General features: G+C 43.6%; 1 protein-coding gene across 1 annotated transcript in view; it reads right to left on the bottom strand.

Moving 5' to 3' along the window:
• LOC110531917 (NACHT and WD repeat domain-containing protein 2) overlaps positions 1–25,628 on the bottom strand; it is a 92,337-nt gene that overhangs the window by 7,244 nt on the left and 59,465 nt on the right. Inside the window, exons 5-7 of the mRNA XM_021615394.2 lie at positions 13,284–13,487; positions 10,698–10,848; positions 3,850–4,439 (exon numbers count right to left, since the gene is read on the bottom strand). Of these exons, the coding sequence (XP_021471069.2) occupies positions 3,850–4,439; positions 10,698–10,848; positions 13,284–13,487 (945 nt within the window). The remainder of the gene's footprint in view (positions 1–3,849; positions 4,440–10,697; positions 10,849–13,283; positions 13,488–25,628) is intronic.

Here is a 25,628-nt window from a genome sequence, read left to right as displayed (position 1 = left end):
GGCTAAACGGTGCACTGTCCTTCTCTCAGCACATATCAAAGCTGCTGGCTAAAGTTAAATCTAGACTTGGTTTCCTCTATCATAATCGCTCCTCTTTCACCCCAGCTGTCAAACTAACCCTGATTCAGATGATAAGCATCAAACAGTGTACCATGTTTGTGGTTTGTACCATGTTTGTGGTGCTACCATGTTGTGCTGCTGCCATATTGTGTTGCTACCGTGTTGTTGTCATGTTGTGTTCCGTTCTACCCATGCTAGATTACGGAGATGTAATTTATAGATCGACAGGTACAATAAGGGTGCTCTTGAGCATCTAGATGTCCAATACCATTTGTCCATCAAATTTGCCACCAATGCTCCTCTGTAAACTGGCCATCTCTGTATACCCGACACAAAACCCACTGGTTGATGCTTATTTATAAAACCTTCTTAGGCCTCACTCTACCCCTATCTGAGATACCGATTGCAGCCCTCATCCTCCACATACAACACCAGTTCTGCCAGTCACATTCTGTTAAAGGGCTCCAAAGCACACACATCCCTGGGTTGCTCCTCCTTTCAGTTCGCTGCAGCTAGGAACTGGAACAAGCTGCAAAAAACTATCAAACTGGACAGTTTTACCTTCATCTCTACATTCAGAGACTCAATCACACTCCTACTGACACTTGTGGCTGCTTCTGGGGACGCATTATTGTCTCTCTCGTTTTGCCCTTTGTGCTGTTGTCTGTGCCCAACAATGTTTGTACCATGTTTGTGGTGCTACCATGTTGTGCTGCTGGCATATTGTGTTGCTACCGTGTTGTTGTCATGTTGTGTTCCTACCATGCTGTGTTGTCATGTGTTGATGCCATGCTGTAATTTTGTCTTAGGTCTCTCTTTCTGTAGTGTTGTCTTGTCTCTCTTGTCAGAGTGTATGTTTTGCCCTACATTTTTATTTTTAATTCCAGCCCCTCCGTCCCCGCAGGAGGCCTTTTGCCTTTTGGCAGGTCATCATTGTATATAATAAATTGTTCTTAACTGACTTCCCTAGTTAAATAAAGGTAAAACAAAATTACAATAATAAGTTGTTTAAAATCTGATAACATTCAGTATCAAAAATATGCAAAAGGAGAGAACATTAGAAAGGGGGCTGAACTCAGTTTGTAGAACTAATACATTATTCAAGAGATTCAAACCTGTGAACATTTTAAGCTTTGCCAAGGCCATGAGCTAAACAGAAAAACAACAAGTGAAAATGAAAACATGCTCAAGAGTAAGATAGAAGCAGCCTGCTCCCAGATCTGTTTGTGCTTTTGCCTACTCCATTGTCATTGTCAAGCCAAACATGTTTCGCATGACAATTCCATAAGGAGTTGGCAAGGGAGCAGAAAATGACTGGCACCCAGGCTAAGATAAAAACACCCAATGACTTTCCCATAATGAAAGAGATTTTATGAATCAGCGCTGCTCCCTGTTTCATCCATATTCATAGTTTAATAATTAACGAAGGCCCCCTGCTGTGATTCCTAGAATCATTAAACATAATTTGACACTTTCGGAGAAGTTCTAGAGGCTCTGAGATATGCTACAGAAGTGTGGGTGTGTGAGAGTGTGTGAGAGAGCCAATGTGTGCGTCTGTGTGTGTGTGCCTATATGTGGGACAAATATGTATGTGCATATGTGAGTTGGTTTGTGTATCTCGGTGTGTGTGACGTGTGTGAGAAAATATGTGAGCACGTGTGTGTGTGTGGAGTGCATGGCAACTCCAAGGAGTGTACGGCAGGTCTCAGAGCGCATCATGACGTGATCTTCCTGTCTGGGTTGCCCCCCCCCCTGGGTTGTGCCGTTGAGGAGATCTTTGTGGGCTGTACTCGGCCTTGTCTCAGGATGGTAAGTTGGTGGTTGAAGATATCCCTCTAGTGGTGTGGGGGCTGTGCTTTGGCAAAGTGGGTGGGGTTATATCCTTCCTGTTTGGCCCTGTCTGTGGGTATCATCGGATGGGGCCACAGTGTCTCCTGACCCCTCCTGTCTCAGCCTCCAGTATTTATGCTGCAGTAGTTTATGTGTCGGGGGGCTAGGGTCAGTTTGTTATATCTGGAGTACTTCTCCTGTCTTATCCGGTGTCCTGTGTGAATTTAAGTATGCTCTCTCTAATTCTCTCTTTCTCTCGGAGGACCTGAGCCCTGGGACCATGCCTCAGGACTACCTGGTATGATGACTCCTTGCTGTCCCCAGTCCACCTGGCCGTGCTGCTGCTCCAGTTTCAACTGTTCTGTCTGCGGCTATGGAATCCTGACCTGTTCACCGAACGTGCTACCTGTCCCAGACCTGCTGTTTTCAACTCTCTAGAGACAGCAGGAGTGGTAGAGATACTCTTCATGATCGGCTATGAAAAGCTAACTGACATTTACTCCTGAGGTGCTGTACCCTCGACAACTACTGTGATTATTATTATTTGACCATGCTGGTCATTTATGAACATTTTAACATCTTGGCCATGTTTTGTTATAATCTCCACCCGGCACAGTCAGAAGAGGACTGGCCACCCCACATAGCCTGGTTCCTCTCTAGGTTTCTTCCTAGGTTTTGGCCTTTCTAGGGAGTTTTTCCTAGCCACCGTGCCTCTACACCTGCATTGCTTGCTGTTTGGCGTTTTAGGCTGGGTTTCTGTACAGCACTTTGAGATATCAGCTGATGTCCGAAGGGCTATATAAATACATTTGATTTGATGACAGAATTAGCGGTAGTGACACAAATCTGTGAGTCTGCTCCGGGCGATAGGCTGTGTCAACAGATCCATCATTCCATACCTCCTTCCATTCCCCCATCACTCCTCTTATCCAAAAACACAGACCACCTCCCCACTCATCCTGGCAATGTATAACTCCTGAAGGCCACAGAAGCAGAAGCAAGACAAAGCAAATCAAGAAAAACAGGGGCATCCCACTTTAATGTCTAGCACTGATCTCTGCGACAACTGCTGGAATTATGTATTTGAAGTAACGATCTGAACAATCTATTTCACCTGTGATAAATTATGTGTCAACCGTGATATATTAGAGGTGAAATAATCTTACTGTGTCTGTGTACACAACTATGATAGTGTAGCCTACCACAGTCCTTCTTTAACTCCTATCATCCCTCTCCTTTCCACCGTTGTTCTGTCTTAATCTATAAACAGCATGTTTCATCCCTGTCTCCTCAGCACTCATCTTGCCTGCCTTTCAGTGAATTAGGAGAGATTTAAGAGATATTTAACACAATGGAGCAGCAGAATGACACTGTGAGAGTTTGGCTTTGTGCCCAAATATGTGTGGCTTTGTCAAGCTTTGTTCCGTGCCCGTATTTCATAAAGTAAATCACTTTATCTTACAAAAAGGCAATTTCATGACATCCATTATAAAGGTTGAAGAGAGAAGCAGGGTAGAGCCGCCCCGGGTGACTGCACTGTGGGCTCCCTGCAACATGACCCTAATGGGCCCGACTGGTTGAACAGCCAGATGGCCCAGCAACAGACAAGCCAGTGAGTGAACACTGACTTGACACACACACACGTATGGGCACACAGCGATACAGGCACACATCCATGCATACACAAACATAGGACTCACATGTAGCAAACAAACACATACAGATGGATAATGCATGTGTAGCGAGCACACGCACACACTTGCATACTCTCGCACACAGAAGGAGGCACACACACAGATGGACACACTCACACAGACAAACACAGAGAGAATGAATGTTTGTTGCGCAAGCTAAAGCCATCGTTTTATTTTTTAATCAACATTTATCTAAACCAGGAAGTCCCATTAAGTCCGAAAGACCAAAAGTCCACTCCCCACGGTACATTGGCATGACTCTCACCTGTTTGGCCACCTCTGCTAGCAGCAGTGTCTTCCCCGTGCATGGCCCGCCGTAAACAACCAGAGGGCTCATCCTACTCTCCTTAGACGGTAGCAGATACTCCTGCACCAGGTCCAGTGTCTCGCTCTTATAATCGTAGAACGAAGAGAAGTTCTTACACAGGGACAGGTGCTGGAGGATCTCATCGTACAGGGGGTCCGTCTCTGTGTCAAAGTTCTGCTGGACCGTGGCCTGGATGATGTCCACCATATCCTCGTAGAACTGTTTACACAAGCCTTCAACGTAGTGGCTCTCCACCTCTTGGGAGTAGCCTAACTTCATATCGCAGTGCGTCACAGAGGAGTAGACGCGGAGGTTTGACGAGGCCACCACTGTTGGGATAAACTCATCCCGCACTTTTAAGAGACGTTCGTAGGCTTCCTGGTTACGCATGACGCGGTCCTCAGCGATGACGATGTCCATGTACTTGGCCATCTCCGGAAGCTTGGCATGTCGGTCGAAGTTGGAGATCTTGCGGATGTAGCAGACACACTTCTTGAGGAAGGCTGGCGTTTGTTTACCCAAGGCGAAGTCCAGTTCATCCTCCAAGGCTGAAAAATGGTAGAAAAACAAACATACAATCAATCAATCAATCCAAAGTTTGAAAGTTTTGTCCATAAAGACATTTGCTATATAATGTTTCTGAGGAGTTAGGCTAACCTTGCGCTTCCAATGCCATTATATAAAACCCACAGATGATTTGGAGTCCTAATATTGGTCAAAGTTATTTGAAAATGTGTCCCTGAAGTAGCCAGGCTACTAACATGCCTACCCCTTTTCAAAGTAACTTGAAAATGCAAGCACTGGGTGCTGTTGTGTGCTCCGACGCTTGTCTTCAAAACAGACACATTTTGAGGTTTGCAAATCTTTTAGTAAAGCTGCACAGATTCTGGCAGTCTTTTTTAGCCTGTCTTTAGTCTGTGATTAGATTTAGTTAGTTTCCACTATGCCTTGTTATTAAGGAGAAACATGGTTGATACAATCACATAAATCAGCATTGCAGCCTTATCACAGACCCCTAAAGAGCCAGCTCTACACTGAGAAAACCCTTACGCTTCCAAATAGAACCCTTTTGGGTTCCATATACAACCCTTTCCACAGAGTTCTACATGAAATCCAAAAGGGTTCTACCTAAAACTAAAAATGGTTCGATCCTAAAAGGGTTATCCTACGGGGACAGCCGAATAACCGTTTTGGAACCCTTTTTTCTATTAGTGTACTGAAACTCTGCCAGCATCTTCTGTGTGGTATCGAACACACTGCAGCGTGCTATAGAAACAATGGAGAGAAAAGAAGGGGAGAGCGGCTGGAGGGGAAGAGAAGTGAGTGCATGGAAATGTTGTATGAAGCTTGGTTTAGTCAATAACTGGCATACTGAATGTATTTTTACTTAGGCTACATAAAAGCCTTGGCTATTCCTTTGAACGAATCAAACATAGAAATCTGACTACTGGAGATTCTTTTTTTTCAACGAGTTGGACGGGAAGGAGTTACTTAAGACGCCTGGCAAGGCCCTCATCCCTGTCATTTGCGGGAGAATGAGACTGAGGTATCGTGGACAAAGATCCGGGTGCCTTGTTAGGATCAGTCACCGAGAGGGTAATCTACCTTTACCAGCGGTCATATTAGCCAACTTACAATTATTACAATGATAATAAAAATAGACGAACTACGATCACATATATCCTACCAACAGAACATTAAAAACTGTAATATCTTATGTTTCACCAAGTCATGACTGAACAACGACATGAATAACATACAGCTGGCGTGTTTTAAGCTTTTTCGGCAGGATAGAACAGCGGCCTTTGGTAAAACAAGGTGTGGAGGTTTATGTATATTTGTAAACAGCAGCTGCTGCATGATATCTAAGGAAGTCTCAAGGTTTTGCTCACCTGAGATGGAGTATCTCATGATAAGCTCTAGACCACAATATTTACCAAGAGAGTTTTCATCTGTATATTTCGAAGCTGTCTACATACCCCCACAAACCGATGCTGACACTAAGACTGCACTCAATGAGCTGTATACGGCCATAAGTAAACAGGAAAATGCTCATTCAGAGGCGGCAATCCTAGTGGCCGGTGAGATTAATGCATGAAAACTCAAATCAGTTTTTCATAATTTCTACTAACATGTTAAATGTGCAACCAGAGGGAAAAAACCTCTAGACCACCTTTACTCCACACACAGAGGCGTGTACAAAGCTCTCCCTTGCCCTCCATTTTTCAAATCTGACCATAATTCTGTCCTCCTGATTCCTACTTACAAACAAAAACTAAGCAGGAAGCATCAGTGACTGGGTCAATAAGAAAGTGATGAGATGAAGCAGATACTAAACTACAGGACTGTTTTGCTAGCACAGACTGGAATATGTTCCGCAATTCTTACGATGGCATTGGGGAGTACACCACATCAGTCACTGGCTTCATCAATAAGTGCATTGATGACGTCGTCCCCACAGTGACCGTATGTACATACCACAACCAGAAGCCATGGATTACAGTCAACATCGCACTGAGCTAAAGGGTAGAGCTGCCGCTTTAAAGGAGCGGGACTCTAACCTGGAAGCTTATAAGAAATCCCGTTATGCCCTCCGACGATCCATCAAACAGGCAAAGCATCAATACAGGACGAAGATTGAATCATACTACACCGGCTCTGATGCTCGTCGGATGTGGCAGGGCTTGCACACTGTTACAGACTACAAAGGGAAGCACAGCCATGAGCTGACCAGTGACACGAGGCTACCAGACAAGCTAAATTACTCCTATGCTCATTTTGAGGCAAGTAACACTGAAGCACGCATGAGAGCATCAGTTGTTCTGGATGACTGTGTGATCACGCTCTCCATAGACGATGTGAGTAAGACCTTTAAACAGGTCAACATTTACAAGGCTGCAGGGCCAGACGGATTACCAGGACGTGCATTCCGAGCATGCGCTGACCAACTGGCAAGCGTCTTCACTGACATTTTCAACCTGTCCCTGACTGAGTCTGTAATACCAACATGTATCAAACTGACCACCATAGTCCCCGTGCCCAAGAACACTAAGGTAACCTGCCTAAATGACTACTGACCTGTAGCACTCATGTCTGTAGACATGAAGTGCTTTGAAAGACTGGTCATGGCTCACATAAACACCATTATCCCAGAAACCCTAGACCCACTCCAATTTGCATACCGCCCATACAGATGCATACAGATCCACAGATGATGCAATCTCTATTGCACTCAACACTGCCCTTTCCTACCTGGACAAAAGGAACACCTACTGTATGTGAGAATGCTATTCATTGATTATAGCTCAGCGTTCAACACCATAGTGCCCCCAAAGCTCATCACTAAGCTAAGGACCCTGGGACTAAACACCTCCCTCTGCAAATGGATCCTGGACATCCTGATGGGCCACCCCCAGGTGGTAAGGGTAGGTAACAACACATCTGCCACACTGATCCTCAACAGGGGGGCCCCTGTGGTGTGTGCTCAGTCCCTCCTGTACTCCATGTTCACTCATGACTGCATGACCAGGCACGAATCCAACACCATCATCAAGTTTGCCAATGACACAACAGCGGTAGGCCTGATCACCAACAACGATGAGACAGCCTGCCTATAGGGAGGAGGTCAGAGACCTGGCTGTGTTGTGTCAGGACAAAAACCTCTCCTTCAACGTGATCAAGACAAACTAAATGATTGTGGTCTGCAGGAAAAGGAGGACCGAGCATGCCCCCATTCTCATCGACCGGGCTGAAGTGGAGCATGTTGAGAACTTCAAGTTCCTTGATGTCCACATCACCAACAAACTGTCATGGTCCAAACACACTAAGATAGCTGTGAAGAGGGCACGACAAATCCCCCATCAGGAGACTGAAAAGATTTGGCATGGATCCTCAGATCCTCAAAAGCTTCTACAGCTGCACCATCGAGAGCATCACTGGTTGCATCACTGCCTGGTATGGAAACTGCTCGACCCCAGACCGCAAGGCCCTACAGAGGGCAGTGTGTACGGTCCAGTACATCACTGGGGCCAAGCTTCCCGCCATCCAGGACCTCTATAACAGGCGGTGTCAGAGGAAGGCACTAAACATTGTCAAAGACTCCAGCCACCCTAGTCATAGACTGCTCTCTCTTCTACCACATGGCAAGCGGTACCGGAGCGCCAAATCTAGATCAAAAAGGCTTCTCAACAGCTTCCTCCCCCAAGTCATAAGACTCATGAACAGCTAATCAAAAGGCTATCCAGACCCCTCTTTTATGCTGCTGCTTCTCTCTGTTTATTATCTATGCATGGTCACTTTAACTCTACCTACATGTACATAATTACCTCAAATACCTCAACTAACCGGTGCCCCGGCACATTGACTCTGTACTGGTACCTTTGTGGCTGCAGGACCGGGGCGGCAGGGTAGCCTAGTGGTTAGAGCGTTGGAATAGTAACCGGAAGGTTGCAAGTTCAAACCCCCGAGCTGACAAGGTACAAATCTGTCATTCTGCCCCTGAACAGGCAGTTGTTCTAGGCCATAATTGAAAATAAGAATTTGTTCTTAACTGACTTGCCTAGTTAAATAAAGGTAAAATAAACCATTGTAAACCATTGTTCAGGAATGGCAGCAGGCAGGTGTGATCTGCATCTGCACACACAGTGAGGTGAAGACTTTTGGAGGATGATCTGGTTTCAAGGAGGGCAGCAAAGAAGCCAATTCTCTCCAGGAAAAACATCAGGTATATTCTGCAAAAGGCACAGGGATTGGACTGCTGAGGGCTGGGGTAATTTTCTCTAATGAATCCCCTTTCCAATTGTTTGGGGCATCTGGGAAAAAAAGCTTGTCCGGACAAGGTGAGCGCTACCATCAGTCCTGTGTCATGCCAACAGTAAAGCATCCTGAGACCATTCATGTGTGGGGTTGCTTCTCAGCCAAGGGAGTGGGCTCACTCACAATTTTGCCTAAGAACACAGCCATGATAAAAGAATGGTACCAACACATCTTCCGAGAGCAACTTCTCCCAACCATCCAGGAACAGTTTGATGATGAACAATGCCTTTTCCAGCTTGATGGAGCACCTTGCTATAAGGCAAAAGTGTTAACTAATTGGCTCGGGGAACAAAACATTGATATTTTGGGTCCATTGCTAGGAAACTCCCCAGATCTTAATCCCAATTGCCCAAGAGGCGGGTGGACAAACAAAACCCCACAAATTCTGACAAACTCCAAGCATTGATTACGCAAGAATGGGCTTCCATCAGTCAGGATTTGGCCCAGAATTTAATTGACAGCATGCCAGGGCGGATTGCAGAGGTCTTGAAGAAGAAGTGTCTACACCGCAAATATTGACTCTTTGCATCAACTTCATGTAATTGTCAATAAAAGCCTTTGACACTTATGAAATGCTTGTAATTATACTTCAGTATTCCATAGTAACATCTGACAAAAAATATCTAAAGACACTGAAGCAGCAAACTTTGTGGAAATTAATATTTGTGTCAATCTCAAAACTTTCGGCCACGACTGTAAATAGCCTCGCTATTGTTATTTTACTGCTGCTGTTTAATTATTATAATTAGTTTTTCTTCTAAATTTTTCCTTAGCATGTTTTACTTCTTAACTTCTTAAAGCATTGTTGGTTAAGGGCTTGTAAGTAAGCATTTCACAGTAAGATCGACACCTGTTGTATTCATGTGACAAATAAGATTTGATTTGGTGAAATGACTTTGTGGGAATTCATAATGTCCACAGCGTATTTGGCTCAACAGGGGAAAATAGTTAGAAACAACTTCAAAACTCCCCATATATTTATTAAAAAGTAGACTGCCACGAGCTGTGTTGCTGCTTTCTCTCTAGGTACAAATGCCTGGCCTACAAAGAAACCGAGCGGGAACCCATGATGACAATGTCCCACAAAATTCAAGAAACCTTGCACAGTATATCAATCAAAAAAGGTTACAGAGAAACACCTTGCAGATACCTGGAATATACTTATTTTTCTCTCATCCTCAGAATGGATGATATTTTTAAAAGTAAAATTTTAAAGTTTTATTTAACTAGGCAAGTCAGTTAAGAACAATTTCTTATTTACAATGACGGCCTACCCCCGCCGGAAGATGCTGGGCCAATTGTGCACCGCCCTATGGGACTCCCAATCACGGCCGGTTGTGATACAGCCTGGAATCAAACCAGGGTCTGTAGTGACGCATCAAGCACTGAGATGCAGTGCCTTAAACTGCTGTGCCACTCGGGAGCCCCCCAAAATGATAGTGCCCAATTAGATCAGTGCTTATTAGATTAGCCCAAATATAGTGACTTTTAGTCCAATTAGACCCAATGGAAGACTTTTGGAGCACTCTAGACCATACATGATTTAAATTGTAAACAGAGGGTGACAATGAATATTCAGATAAATCTGTTTATTGTTATATCTGGGCTGTATGAGAAGGCTTATCTGTATTTTTCTTTAAACCGAAGATGCTCTGATGGTACATTCACATTGGCTCATGAGGAAAACTGATTACTGCCATAAAATAATCATAATAATTACTTAACTGATTTAACTAAAGCCTGAGAACTACTCCCCCAGTTAAATGTTCTCCGCACAATTAATGGACCCAACAAACATATATTGGTTATACAGTACAGCTCAATATACATTATTATGTAAAGAAGAGAACACCACAGAACTGAATAACACAAGATACAACACCCTAGTAGAAGAAGAAGAAGGAAAAAAGCTAAGAAGAAAACAGATGAAGAAGAACATTGAATAAACACAGAAGAAGGAGAAGAAAAGAAGACAGGAGTAGCCTACATACCAGAGCAGAGGAATTTCTTGGCTTGAGGGGGCTTCATGGTGCCCTTCTCCTGGAGCTGCAGGACAGACCTACGGAAGATCCTCTTGATCTCCTCAGACACGTTCCTCCATGCCTTGTCGTTCTTCATCTTGGCTGCACTACTCGACTCCATCTGTAGAAGAGAGGGAGAGTAAGGGAGTTTAGAATATTGAAATTGGCACACAGTTCCGCTTTTTTGAACATACACTATACAGAAGTATATGGACACAGTTTCAAATTAGTGGATTCGGCTATTTCAGCCACATTCGTTACACACAGCCATGCAATCTCTATAGACAAACGTTGGCAGTAGAATGGCCTTACAGAAGAGCTCAGTGACTTTCAACATGACACTATAATAAGCTTCCACCTTTCCAACAAGACAGTTCGTCAAATTTCGGCCCTGTTAGAGCTGCCCCGGTCAACTGTATGTGCTGTTATTGAGAATTGGAGACGTCTAGGAGCAAAAACAGCTCAGCTGCGAAGTGGTAGGCCACACAAGCTCACAGAACAGGATTGCCGTGTACTGAAGCGCGTAGACCTCCTCTGTCCTCGGTTGCCACATTCACTACTGAGTTCCAAACTGCCTCTTGAAGCAACGTCATAACAAGAACTGTTCGTTGGGACCTACATGAAAAGGGTTTCCATGGCCTAGCAGCCACACACAAGCCTTATATCACCATGTGCAATACAAAGTGTCGGCTGGAGTGGTGTAAAGCTAGCTGACTCTGAAGCAGTGGAAACGCGTTCTCTGGAGTGATGAATCACGCTTCACCATCTGGCAGTCCGACGGACGAATCTGGGTTTGTCAGATGCCAGGAGAACGGTTGGTCTGGGGCTGTTTTTTGTGGTTCGGCTAGGCCCCTTAGTTCCAGTGAAGGGAAATCTTAACACTACAGCATACTACACATACAATGACATTTTAGATGATTCTGTGCTTCCAACTTTGTGGCAAAAGTTTGGGGAAAGCCCTGTCCCGTTTCAGCATGACAATGCCCCCGTGCACAAAGTGAAGTAAGTCCATACAGAAACAGTTTGTTGAGATCGGTGTGGAAGAACTTGACTGGCCTGCACAGAGCCCTGACCTCAACTCCATAGAACACCTTTGGGATGAATTGGAAATTCAACATCAGTGCCTGACCTCACTAATGCACTTGTGGCTGAATAGAAGCAAGTCCCCGCAGCAATGTTGGAATGCAATAGTGGAATGCCTTCCCAGAAGAGTCAAGGCTGTTATAGCAGCAAAGGGGGGACCAACTCCATATTAATTCCCATACATTTGGAATGAGGTGTTCGACATGCAGGTGTCCACATACTCCTTGTTATGTAGTGTATATAGTAGATTAAAGAATACATAGCTATCTCAATTGGTAAGCTATTGGTGTTGGTTTTGGATGGTAGTCTTAACAAAGCCAGAGACCTACAGAAGTTGGCAAAAGGAAGAAAGTTGAGTTGGTAAATAGTGGAAACTGTTGGAGTTGTTTAGGTCAAAGGCAAACCGATGCAATATAGTGCATTATCTCCACAAGCTGAACTGGACCACAGAGACACACTATAGTGGAAATGCAATCTATACCTGCTGATCCTACTGTGTTCGTTTTTGTGTCTAATACCCTAGAGCTACAGTAGACATCCCTTGAGAGAGGAAGTCAATGATATTCATGAGAGAAGATTCCAGGATGCCAACCCTGCTGTTTTTCTAATTTCCCTCCGACCTCCGTCCAAGTGGAAGAGCTGCATTGAGTGACAAAAGCGCTAATGTTTAGCTAGATTTCACAGCATGCTAACCTAGCATACAGTGACACAGGCACTAACATTTAGGTAGACAAAGCAGCTGTAGTTACATGGTGACTGTTACACAGGTATAGACAAATGTTTAGCTAGCTAGCCACTACAGCATATGTAATATGCTTACCTTAAAACTAACTTGCCTAGCACTGTAGTTAAATGTATAGGAGGATATCTGCAGATATGTTTACTGCTAGTCCCAACTCACAGTAAGATTACCAAGCTTTTGAGTCTTTTAAGAAAAAAAAGGGTACATCTTTATCTCTCATAAACTTTCCACAAGGCCAACAAATTCTAATGGGGGCAGAAAGTTGAAGTTTAAAAGTTTTGTATAAAAGAAGGTTTGAGAGTTGTTGACAAATGACTTTTACTAGCTCATTTTACTGCTGCTTTAAAAAGCTTTTTGTGACTGTGAACCCAAGGACATGTGTTCAAGCATAACAGTTGGCTTAGACAAAAACACAGCAGAAAAGTTCTCTATTCCAATGTGAATATGATGCTGAAGAAAGTTTTGGCTCTCCGTAAGGATGTTTCAGTATCTTGGGTAAGTCTAACTGAAACCTACTCATTTAGTCTTTGCCATGATCCAAGAGAAACTGGCCACAGCCCACTCAACTACCTTTCCAGAAGAACTGGGTTAGGATCTTGGCATAACGTTCTATTGGTTTAAGGCTGAAGGGTTCAGGTTTCATCTTACTGAGTTTTTGTAGTTTGGGCTTTGGGTTTAAAGTAGTAGAGTTTGGTGTGGCAGGGTTTGAGGTAGAATGGTTCAAATCTTACTGAGTTCTGGTAGTTCTTCAACATCTGGGCTTTGGGTTTGAGGTAGTAGGCTGGTGGCACGGCATTCTCGTCTCGGCAGTACCACTCCTCCAGGATGTGTGTGTCTAGCCCCGCCTCCACCGCCGCATCCAGGATCCTCTCAAACTCTGGAGCTTCCACTTCCCCTGGAACACGGATACTGCCATACTTCTCCCCCACCAGCCCCTATGAGCAAGGAAAGAACAAGGAATGAGGGTAGGAGGAAAGAAAGATGGAGAGAGGTAGAACGGTCATCATCATCACCACTTGACTTTCTATTATCATTGGTTTCAAGGTTCATAGTTAGTCTCAAATATACTCCGAGATTGAGTGTATGATTATGACTTTCTGCACAGCCGTTTGCCTTGAAGTGCTTATTCCGTGAAGGCATCCAGGCAAACAGGGAGACAATGACAGCATTTCATTAGTGTGTCTTGTGTGTACTGGTCTGCTCTGTCACCCGAGGCTTAGAGTTCATAATTTTTTCTGTTTTCTTTTCTTCCTTTTAGAATGTGAATTCACAGTACACAGCTAGACTGAAAGGCAAACAACTGGGCAAAGTAAATGGTCATGGCGAAGTGCTGAGTGTATCAGAAATGTATTTTATTTACTATTAATTTGTCTGTGGTCTTTGTCAGTGTTAGCTGCTTTGAATGTAAAATAATTGTATAGGAATGGAATAATGGAGTATGGATATGTCTGTTGGTACAGAGTGGAAGACAGCTTGGTGATTAAGAGCTAAGACCTATAATAGTATGGCCAGGGATACAAAATTATATAAAGCCACACTGCTCACACATGCTTGATAGAATAACAATGTTTTATTTAATCTTACTTCCTTTGCCTATCACACTGAAAGAATCTGCACAAGCTCATTCTCTTTCTTAGCACACTCATTCTTCCACTCATTCTCTTTTTGAGCGACGACCAATTCATTTCTATTACCATTATTAGGAACAATTACCAGTCGAGGCTTGATGTGCAGAATCACACGCATGTGAGGAGAATGGGAGCAAAAGCAGAGCATCACTGGAAAGCATAGTAAATATCCAGCTGATCCCTACTACAGTACTATGACATGAGCAGGAACCACACACAGATACCCGCGGGGTAGAGAAAAGGGATGACTGTGAACTCTCTCACGCAAAAAGGATGTCAGTCTGCCGTCGGCAAAGGCACATCAATGCCAGAACGCGACTTTGCGATCCTGGCATAGTGTAAGATCAGCTCTATCTCTGACAAATGCCTTTTTGAAGAAAAAAACAAATCGATATCAAATTAGTGGCTTTTCTATTTGTTGTCTATAATATATGTGACTTATCGTACAATCAAGTATTTTTGATGAAAAAAACTGACCAAGATCAAATTAGTGGCTTGTACCGTATTTGGGTTTGTGTCCTGTCTTTTCTTGGGGAAACAAGTTGGAGGTACAGCAAAAGACAAATGAATAGGGTTTGCTAGCTATTTTTTCTACCCAAACCAATTTCGATTCGGGGCCTGCTGAACAAAATGGAGGCAGTTCCCCTGCAATTGCTTGGCAAGAGATCTGAGGGAGAGAGATGAGTTATGTCAGCTGTTTCAAGACATGAAAAAAAGTGACAGTCGTACATAGACGCTGACCGAGATCACAACAACCTCCCTGACCTAAAGGGAATGGAAAGTTTCAAAAAACAGAGTGAGATGAGATACATTCTCCTTATTAGGAACTAATGACAGTTCCAATCAAAACCCTCCATCAGCTGTTTTCTTTAACAGAGCCAGACTACGGCAGAGCTTTTTGTGGGAACTGCAGATCAGTTTGTCATTGGGGGATGGAGACATCTGGGAAAGAGCTGAACTAAGCTTAGACAGAGTGAGAGAGATGGAAAGAGAGAGATTGAGATAGAAGGAGAGGGAGAGTCATTCTCTGAGCTGCTGACAAAGTCTCTGTCAGCTTGCCTTGCAGGGACAGCAGGAAAGGACAGGATGGGTGAGTGACTGCAATTGTGTGTCTGTGTCATTGGTGTGTGGGTGGATTGATGTGTGAGAGAGATTAGAGCAAGTTTACACATACAATGTCAGCAAAAACACTACAGCAAATATTACAATATATTACAGTCCACAAAAACACTACAATAAAAACTACAGTATACTGCAATCTGCAAAAACACTACATTAATTACTATAGTTATATATATATATATATATATATATATATATATATATATATACTACAGTTTTATGTTACTACAGTATTTTTTGCTATAAATAAATACTACAGTACACTAAAGTATATACTATGGTATTTGCTGTAGTGTTTTTGCAGACTCTAGTCCTCAAAAACAATACAGTGAATACTACAGTTAAGTCTGCAAAAAACACTACAGTGAATACTAAAGTTAAGTCTGCAAAAACACTACAGTGAATACTACAGCAAAGTCCGCACAAACACTACAGTGAATACCATAGTATTTTTTCATGTGGGTTGGCCCTTTAAGTACGTACTGTCCTGTCACACACACTTGCACAGATGCCAGATGCAATCCCCTTTCTCCGACCCCCTCTCTCTTCCCTCGCTGTCTCTCACTTGTACCTATCTCTATGTACATTGGCTTCAGAAAGTATTCACACCCTTGATTTTTTTCCACATTTTGTTGTGCTACAGCCTGAATTTAAAATTAATTAAATTAAAGAAGAAAACATGTCACCGTAACGCATAATTTAAAAATGAAAAGCTGAAATGTCTTGAGTCAATAAGTATTCAACCCCGTTGTTGTGGCAAGCCTAAATAACTTAAGGAGTAAAAATGTGCTTTACAAGTCACATAACAAGTTGAATGGACTCACAGTACAATACTAGTGTTTAACATGATTTTTCAATGACTAAGACCAAAGGTGTTTTTCCAATGCCTCGCAAAGGGCAACTATTGGCAAAAAAAAAACAGACATTGAATATCCGTTTGAGCATGGTGAAGTTATTTATTACACTTTGGATGGTGTATAAATACTCCCAGTCACTACCAAGATAAAGGCGTCCTTCCTAACTCAGTTGCCAGAGAGGAAGGAAACCAATCAGGGATTTCACCATGAGGCCAATGGTGACTTTAAATAGTTACAGAGTTTAATGGCTGTGATAGGATAAAACTGAAGATGGATCAACAACATTGTAGTTACTCCACAATACTAACCTAATTGACAGAGTGAAAAGAAGGAAGCCTGTTGTAACGGTCGTCGCATGAAGGAGAGGACCAAAGTGCAGCGTGGTAAGTGTTCATCTTGATTTTTAATACGAAAAGTGAACACTGAAACAAAAAACAATAAAACGAAAAACGAACAGTCCTGAACGGTGAAATAAAACACAGAACAGAAAATAAACACCCACGAAACACAAGTGGGAAAAGGCTACCTAAATATGATTCTCAATCAGAGACAACTAACGACACCTGCCTCTGATTGAGAACCATACCAGGCCAAACGCAAACACAACATAGAAAACGGAACATAGACAACCCACCCAACTTACGCCCTGACCATACTAAAACAAAGACATAAATAAAATTCTGCACATCAAGAACGTGACACCTGTACAGAATAAAATATATTCTAAAATTAATCTTTGTTTGCAACAAGGCACTAAACTAATACTGCAAATGTGGCAAAGAAATGTACTTTTGTCCTGAATACTAAGTTTTATGTTTGGGGGAAATCCAAAACAACACATTATTGAGTACCACTCTCCATATTTTCAAGCATAGTGGTGGTTGCATCATGTTATGGGTATATTTGTAAATGAGGAATTTTTCAGGATAAAAATAGAAATGGAATGGAGCTAATCATAGGCAAAATCCTAGAGGAAAAACAGAAAATGGGAGATCAATTAATCTTTCAGCAGGACAATAACCTTAAACAGAATGCCAAATCCACGCTGGAGTTGCTCACCAAGAAGACAGCAAATGTTCCTGAGTGACCGAGTTACAGTTTTGACTTAAATCTTCTTGAAAATCTATGGCAAGACCTGAAAATGGTTGTCAAGAAATGATCAACAACAATTTTGACAGAGCTTGAAGAATTTTGGACATACACAGAAAGACACACAGCTGTAATTGCTGCCAACGGTGCTTTTACAAAGTATTAACTCAGTGGTGTGAATACTTACTGTATGTACATGAGCTATTTCTGTATTTAATTTTCAATAAATGTGCAAATATTTCTAAAAGCATTATTTTTACCATTATCATTTATCATTATGGGGTATGGTGTGTAGATGAGAAAAAAATATGAGAAAAAAAATATATTTAATCTATGTAGAATTCAGCCTGTAACACAACAAAATGTGGAATAATTCCAGGGGTATGAATACTTTCTGAAGGCACTGTATGTTCTCCCTTACTCTCTCCTACAGCCTTCCCTCTCTTCCCCTCTTTCTCACTCATCCCTCTTTCTCCATCTTCTTCCTAGGGGTGGCAGGTAGCCTAGTGGTTAGTGTGTTTGTCCAGTAACTGAAAGGTTGCTAGATCACCGAGCTGAAATGTAAAAATCTGTAATTCTGCCCCTGAACAAGGCAGTTAACCCACTGTTCATTTGCTGTCATTGTAAATAAGAATTTGTTCTTAACTGACTTTTAAATAAAGGCTAAATAAAAAATGACAAATAAAAGCTCTCCCTCCTGCTGTCCCTGGCTACAGTTTCTCTGGATAACTTTATCACCCAGCCTGCCTGCCTTATCATGAGAGCATTACGTGTTTGGAACCTCAACAACTACTGTAGATTAATGCACCAAGGTGGACAGACTGAAGCTTTTGGTGTTTTTATGGAGGGAAGGAGGGTTGGAGGGAGGGAGGGAGGGAGGGATGGAGTAGAACGGAAGGGTGGGAGAAGGGAGCAAGAAGGCGGCCCAAAGGTTTGGGAAGGAGAGCTTTGTCTCGTTGCACTTAACAGCCAGCTTAACTCTGTAAAGTGACATAGAATGGGATAAAAAGGTGATTTTTAGCTACACTGCTCTTCCCTCACATGCTTGGGAGGGTTTCACTCAAGTCTATATGTACTCTGGCATTTGAGGTGTGGAGTACAGACTGAATAAGATAGACTGTTATAGGAGACACATAAATCAATGAATACATCTGGCTATAAAATCGCTTTCTATCAAACTTTTCCATTGTGCTGCACATTGCATTGTGAGGGGTAACAAATATATTGGTGCTATTGGAATACAGGAGAACAAATGCATACATGGAAAATCTGAATCAAGATGTCATGGAACTAGAATAATCTATCAGAAGAATCACAATAAAGTGCTACTTCATAGAGAGTGGTAGAAATCTATATAACGTTGAACGTTTGATGACAACCACTTTGATGCCATTCTTCATATTAGCATCAGGCAAGTGGCTGACCGCAGGTAAGGTAAGGTTCTTCAATGGTGCGATCAACAGTAAAAATCCACTAAACAGGGGGGCTAAAACCATACACCCCTCTTGGTCACACTGTCTTAAGGTTTCCTTTATTTTATCAAAACCAACAATACATTCTGTACCCTCATTAGGAGCATAAACATAAAAAATAATTTAAAAAACATAACATCCGCCTTGACCAATAAAACCTGCCACCCCAGCCAACCTCATTTTCCTCATCACTATGTGTCTCCTGTAGGAAAACTACATTAAGCCTTTTTTGTTTTATTACTTCTAATACCCAAGCCCTCTTATTCCTGTCCCTTCCCCCATTAATATTGAGAGAACCTACCCTTAGTACCTCCATATAGAAAAGAGAAAGGAAAAGCAGAAGAAACCACAGAGAAACCAAAGAGAAAAAAGACACCCTATGAGGCATGATCATCATCATTGTTTTATTCTTCTCTTAACCTGACCACGTTTTCCACCACCCTTTGCTGCTGCAATAGCAGTAACAAATTTCCTCAAGCAAAAGCTCTTCTTCTCACTCAGCTGATCTAACACCACCGTCTTCTGTAACATCACAGCTGACCTCACAAATGTATCAACATCAAAATAATCTGCCAATTTGACAGATTTCCCCAAAATTTTATCAAGAAACCCATTTACCTCCTCTAGATCGTAAATTGAGTCCTCACAAGCTGCTATCATATCAAAAGAGATATCCATATCCTTCTCCTGCTCCTCCTCAACTGAGGCCACAAACCCCTGATTCCCCTCTACCACATCCCTTTCAACACTCCCCACTTGCACCCCATGACTCCTACCAGGCATCTCCTCCACTACCTAGAAAACTAGCCCCACCTGAACCCCATTACTCGTAGTGGGCATCTCCTCCACTACCTGGGAGCCTAGCCCCCCCCCCCCCTTGAAAACATACAAGTATTTTACATAGGTTTAAATCCAATCCAATCCAATCACGATGTCAGATTTCAAAAATGCTTTACGGCGAAAGCATACCATACAACTATTTGAGAACATAGCCCAGCAGACAAATCATTACAAACAGTAACCAGCCTAGTAGAAGAGTTACACAAGTCAGAAAGAGAGATTCAATTAATCACCTACCTTTGATGATCTTCATATGGGTGCACTCAGAAGACATGAATTTACACAATAAATGTTCCTTTTGTTCGATAAAGTCTCTTTATATCCAAAAACCTCCGTTTTGTTTGTGCATTTTCTTCAGTAATCCACAGGCTCAAACGCAGTCAAAACAGCCAGACAAAATCCAAATTGTATCCGTAAAGTTCATAGAAACATCTCAAAAGATGTTTATATTCAATCCTCAGGTTGTTTTTATCCGAAATTATCTATAATATTTCAACCGGACAATAACCTCGTCAATATAAAAGGTAAACAAGAAAGGCACTCTCTCTGGTCGCGCGCATGAAAAAGCTCTGTGACACTGCAGGGTCCACTCATTCAGATTAATCTTACTTCCTCATTTTTCAGAATACAAGCCTGAAACAATTTCTAAAGATTGTTGATATCTAGTGGAAGGCATAGGATATGCAATTTGGGTCCTAAATCAATGGATACTGACATGGCATTGAATAGAAAACTACACAAAAAAACTACTTCCTGAAAAGATTTTTCTCAGGTTTTCGCCTGCCAAAACAGTTCTGTTATACTCACAGATACTATTTTAACAGTTTTTGAAATTTTATAGTGTTTTCTATCCAAATCTATCAGTTATATGCCTATAATATATTCTGGGCCCGATTAGCAGGCAGTTTAATTTGGGCATGCTTTTCATCCAAAATTCAGAATGCTGCCCCCTACCCTAGAGAAGTTAAAATACCAAATACCAGTTTCTTCTGGTCTGGACAACACTGGATTAAAGCTGCAGCCCTGTACCTGCCACTGCACGAGTGTGGGCAAGGCCTGGTGGACATTTCCTCTAGGATCATGGCTTTCCGGCTTCAAGCAGCACAGACAAGCACCTTTTAAAGCTGGGGGGGGGTGATTTGCCATTTTATGAGTCTGTTATGCAGGCTTGGAGAGTTCTTGTCAAGTCCCGTAAGGCCTGCACGTCACCAGGGATGTGGCTTTTTGAAGAGCCTCTTTTTCACAACACTGCCATCCAGTCCCGTGTTCTGGGTTCAGCTAGCCTACGTTCATGCCCATCAGGCGTGGGGTGTACCAAGCTGGGTCATCTGATGCGGAACAGGAATAGATCGTTGGAGGAGCTGGGAGAAAGACCGGGATCCGATCATCTCGCCTACTGAGGAAGGTCGTTGCTGAGGTCTGTGACTCCTTGCCAGTGCTTCATCTGCAGTATGCGACTGATACTTCCAATTCTGATCGGTGGAAGGAGGGTCTGGATTATGTGTTCCCTGCACTGATTGTTAGTGCTGCAGCGGGGGCATTCGAGGAGGATGTGGGGATGCTGCTTTCCTTCGATACCCCGGAGCTGGGGGAGTTCAAGGAGGTGGGAAAGAAGGCCATGTACAGAATATGTGTAAAGGTCTCCCATGCCTCTTCCCCGGAAGGGGTAAAATCGGCAAGGTGGGCGGGTGTGCTTGGTCCAGGTGCCTCCCCAAAAGGCTGTTGGCGATTATTATACAAACTGCCTATTGATCTGGTACACCTGGATCCTACTGTTGGGGAGGGGTGTCCATTCTGTGCTGAGTCTGAAACTCTGACACATTTGTTTTTACAGTGTCCCAGGTTGGTTGGGATGATTGAGCTGATCACTAATTGGTTCTCAGCATTGGGAGAGGTTCTCTCTTCCCAACTGTATATATTTGGGCCAAAGTAGAGGGTTAGTCAAACGGGTGTAGTTGTGTTGCTTCATTTTGTGTTAGGGGCAGCAAAATTAGCAATATGAAAGACCCGAAAGAACAGTATTCGGGGACAGGGGTCTGTGGATGTGGTGGGAATGCTGGAGGGAATGTTGGCAGCGAGAATAAGGGTATTATAAACTTGTCAACAATATTGATCTGTTTATGAGTATATGGGGTATTAGGAAGAGTTTTTTGACCTGTGTGAAACTGTTGTATGCTGGGGCGTCATGTATGGTTAAGGAGGGAGGGGGGCTCAGTAGGCCAGTCTGGGTGAGACAGGGCAATAGACAAGGATGCTACACAGGAGACTGCAGGGAGTGTGCAGGAGAGTCATGAATCTGGTGAGAGTCATGAACCTGTCCTCAACCCCCCGTCTGCTCGCAGACCGGCAATGCAAGCTGGTGGACTTTTTCTGGTAGGGCCATCACTGGCTGAGGGCGGCAGTGTTGTACATCACCGTCCACGAAGGAGGACAGGGCCTGGTAGAACCGGAGAGCAGGATGGCTGCTTTCCGACTAAAGGCGGTGCAGAGACTGTTGTACCATACTGATGGTGGCTGGATGCAACCAGCATGCGTGTTGCTGAGGAGAGCTGGTGGATTAGGGTTGGACCGGCAGCTGTTCCCTCATGAAGCTGGAGAGGCTGAGTACAGCAGATTTTTACTCTGCAGTGCTGAGGACCTGGCAGCTGCTAAGGCCCACACGAGAAGGGGGTGTGGAGCCTGGGCTGTGGGTGTGGGAGGAGACTATCTTCAACAACCCAGCCATCCCTTTGAGATCGGTTCAGTCGGCCACCATGCAGAGGCATCTGATGGCGGCGGGTTTACAAAGGCTGGGTGACCTGAGACTGCTGGGAGAGGAGGGGTGGAAAACCCCGGAAGTCTTGGCACAACAAACAGGAATAACGTCTCTTAGGCTGCTGGTAAGGGGTCTGTCTGAGCCGGTAAGGGGGTGTTTGAGCGGCCAAAGGGGGAGGGGCCACCAATGTTTCCGCCACTACAAGTGACGGCAGAGACTGGAGACTGGCAAGGGGGTCTGGAGGACTTGTTCGATTTTAACATTCCGAACCTGGGGGAGTTTGAAGGGGTGGGAGGTAAAGCCCTCTACAACCTCTGCGTTAAGGTTAGGAACATTAGGAGCCTAACAGGAGTGAAGGCACGTCAGTGGCAGGAGGTATAGGGGGCGGAGAGTATGGTGTGTTTTAGATGGATGCGGCTCTACAAACCCCCAGTACCAAAGAAGTCAGGGGACCTTCAGTGGAGGGTTCTTCATGGAGCCCTGGCCACTAACAGCTGGTTGGCACGGGTTGAACCGGAAATCGGGCAGGGGTGTCCTTTCTGTGTAATGAAAGAAACTGTGATTCATGTGTTTTCTGTGTGCACCAGGTTAATGCCATTAATGTCTCTTTTGGAATATCTGTGTGAGAGGTTGGGGGTGGTTTTTACTGTTGGGATGTTTATAATGGGATACAGGTATTCGATTAAAGAGAAGGCCAAATGCGTTTTGTTGAATTTTCTGTTTGCTCAGGCGAAATTGGCTATTTGGCTAACGAGGAGGAACAGGGTCAAAGGTGGGGGGATAACAGACCCTTTACTATTGTTTAATGGGATGGTCTCTGCGCGCCTTAGGGTTTAGTTTGAGTACTATAGAATGATAAAAAGTGTGGAAATGTTTCAGGAGAAATGGTGTGTTGGGGGGACTGTCTGTATAGCTGGGGAAGATGTTTCTCTCTCTCTCTCTCTCTCTCTCTCAACCATGTCACCAAGGAGCCTCTGTAACATCCCTCAAGTATCCCCATCCCCCCTTTCTTTCCTCTATATGCATCCCCCAATTCCATCATCCCTCCTCTGAGCCGTGACAGTGCAGTGACAGTTAGAGTACAGGCTTTGAAGTGACTCCCACCGCCATGTGGACAGGCAGGAGGGAGACCTCCGCGGCTGTGCTGGCTAACAGGGACACTGGGGGACACCGCAGCTCAGCCTGGGAGGGAGGCAGTGGGAAAGACTGGGGAAGGAGGTGGGGCGTGGATCTGTGAGTCATGGAGCTGGGAGACAGTGGAGGGTTAGATGTGTCTGTTCTGGTTTTCCTTTTGTGGCGGGATTTGGACACCTCAGTTTGTGTGAGTGAGAAAGAAAGTGTGTTTGTGTGTGTGTGTTAGTGTGTCTGTGTGTGTGTCAGGTAGAGCGTGTGTGTATAGAGTTGTGTATTAGCGTGAGCTCCTGCATAATAACATGTGTACATACTGTCTCCCAAAATACAGTCATCACAACATATTCTATTCTCGAACTCCACTCATCTAGCAGTTTTTAGGTCATCAGCTTTTCACTTATCTGACTCAAAGTAAACACAAGGAGAATCCACCCAAAACCCTTCATTCTTGGTCGACAAACACAAACCAGAACTGTCAACTTCCTCTCTGACTATACGTCTGCCACTGATCAAAGAAAGTGTATCAGTCTGTCACTTCAGAAAATGGAAAATATGGCTCTCGGCAACATTATCACAAGAACCAAGGGACAACATCTGTCAAGCTTTCATATCTATAAATGTATCTCTCCCTCTATGTGAAAGTAGAAGCTAGGGCAGGGCTGGGTCCTTAGAGTAGACACACTGATCTAAATTGGTATTCCCACTCGTGATGATAAACCGTTAACTGAGAGAGGGTTCTAATACATCCTAAAAAATTCAACTGCAGAGAGGCAGATTGCCTGTACGTGCATGCGCGTGTGTGTGTGTGTGTGTATGTGTGTGTGTGTGTTACACACTGCTGGTGTGTGTGTGAGTGCTTTATGTGTACACAGTACTTCTTCAAGCTAAGAAGTTAGGCCTCTCAACACAGTTATTGAGCCACCTGGGAAAAACCAGAGCTAAGAAATAACTGTAATTTTCACTAAAAGTTGGGTGATTGCAATAGCACATCCACAGGGCAAGCTGTCAAATGTATGTGTGTGTGAGCTGTGTATCTATTCTATCCTATGATTAAAGGCCTCCTCTCCAGCACATACAGAGCCCCCTCTCCAGCACATACAGAGAGGCCTTTTTATATTCCCTTCCACCCACACACTCCTTATCTTATGACTGGGCTTCCTAGGGATGCTATGTGTGTGTCTGACCTTGTGTGCGAATGTGTGCATGCATGCATGCGCATGCACATGTGTGTGTTTCCGTGTGTGCATACACTCCACTCTGTGTATTCATGAGTGTGTGTGTCTGTTATTGGTCAGGTTCAGCCAGGGATAAAGTGGTTAAACAGATCATCCTGGGTTGATATTAATGCATGCAGAGAGCCACACAGGACTTTTCATTTCTGAAGAAGAGACTCATCTCTGGTAAAAGCATCATCTCAACCCCTTACCTTGGTGGCTATTACAATTTGAGAGGGGGCAGAGGGAAAAATATCAAACAGAGAGAGGGAGGGGAAGATGGAAGAAAGCAGAGATGGAGTGATAGAGAGATGTAGAGGGGCAAGGAGAGGGAGAGAGAGAAAGAGAGATAACAGAAAGAGAGAGAGATAGATGAGGGAAAGGGGAAAATGATAGAGACAGAGTGGTTGTAGAGGCAGAGAGGTGAATATATGAGATATGTAAATTAAAATAGAAGGCGTAAAAAGGGCAAGGCCCCTATCCACTATCCTACCACCTCTCTCTCTCTCTGATCTTTGACCCTAATTACAATCTCATCCCTCCCATCAAAATGACTTACTCACATTTACTGTTGAAGTTGGAAGTTTACATACACTTAGATTGGAGTCATTAAAACTCGTTTTTCAACCACTCCACAAATTTCTTGTTAACAAACTATAGTTTTGGCAAGTCGATTAGGACATCTACTATGTGCATGACACAAGTAATTTTTCCAACAATTGTTTCCAGACATATAACTTACTTATAATTCACTGTATCACAATTCCAGTGGGTCAGAAGTTTACATGCACTAAGTTGACTGCCTTTAAACAGCTTGGAAAATTCCCCAAAATTATGTCATGGCTTTAGAAGCTTCTAATAGGCAACTTGACATCATTTGAGTCAATTGGAGGTGAATCTGTGGATGTATTCCAAGGCCTACCTTCAAACTCAGTGCCTCTTTGCGTGACATCATGGGAAAATCAAAA

Source organism: Oncorhynchus mykiss, chromosome 9, assembly GCF_013265735.2.
Source record: "Oncorhynchus mykiss isolate Arlee chromosome 9, USDA_OmykA_1.1, whole genome shotgun sequence".
NCBI lineage: Eukaryota > Metazoa > Chordata > Actinopteri > Salmoniformes > Salmonidae > Oncorhynchus > Oncorhynchus mykiss.
The sequence above is the reverse complement of the archived record's forward strand: the minus strand, read 5'-3'. Positions and strand labels throughout refer to the sequence as shown.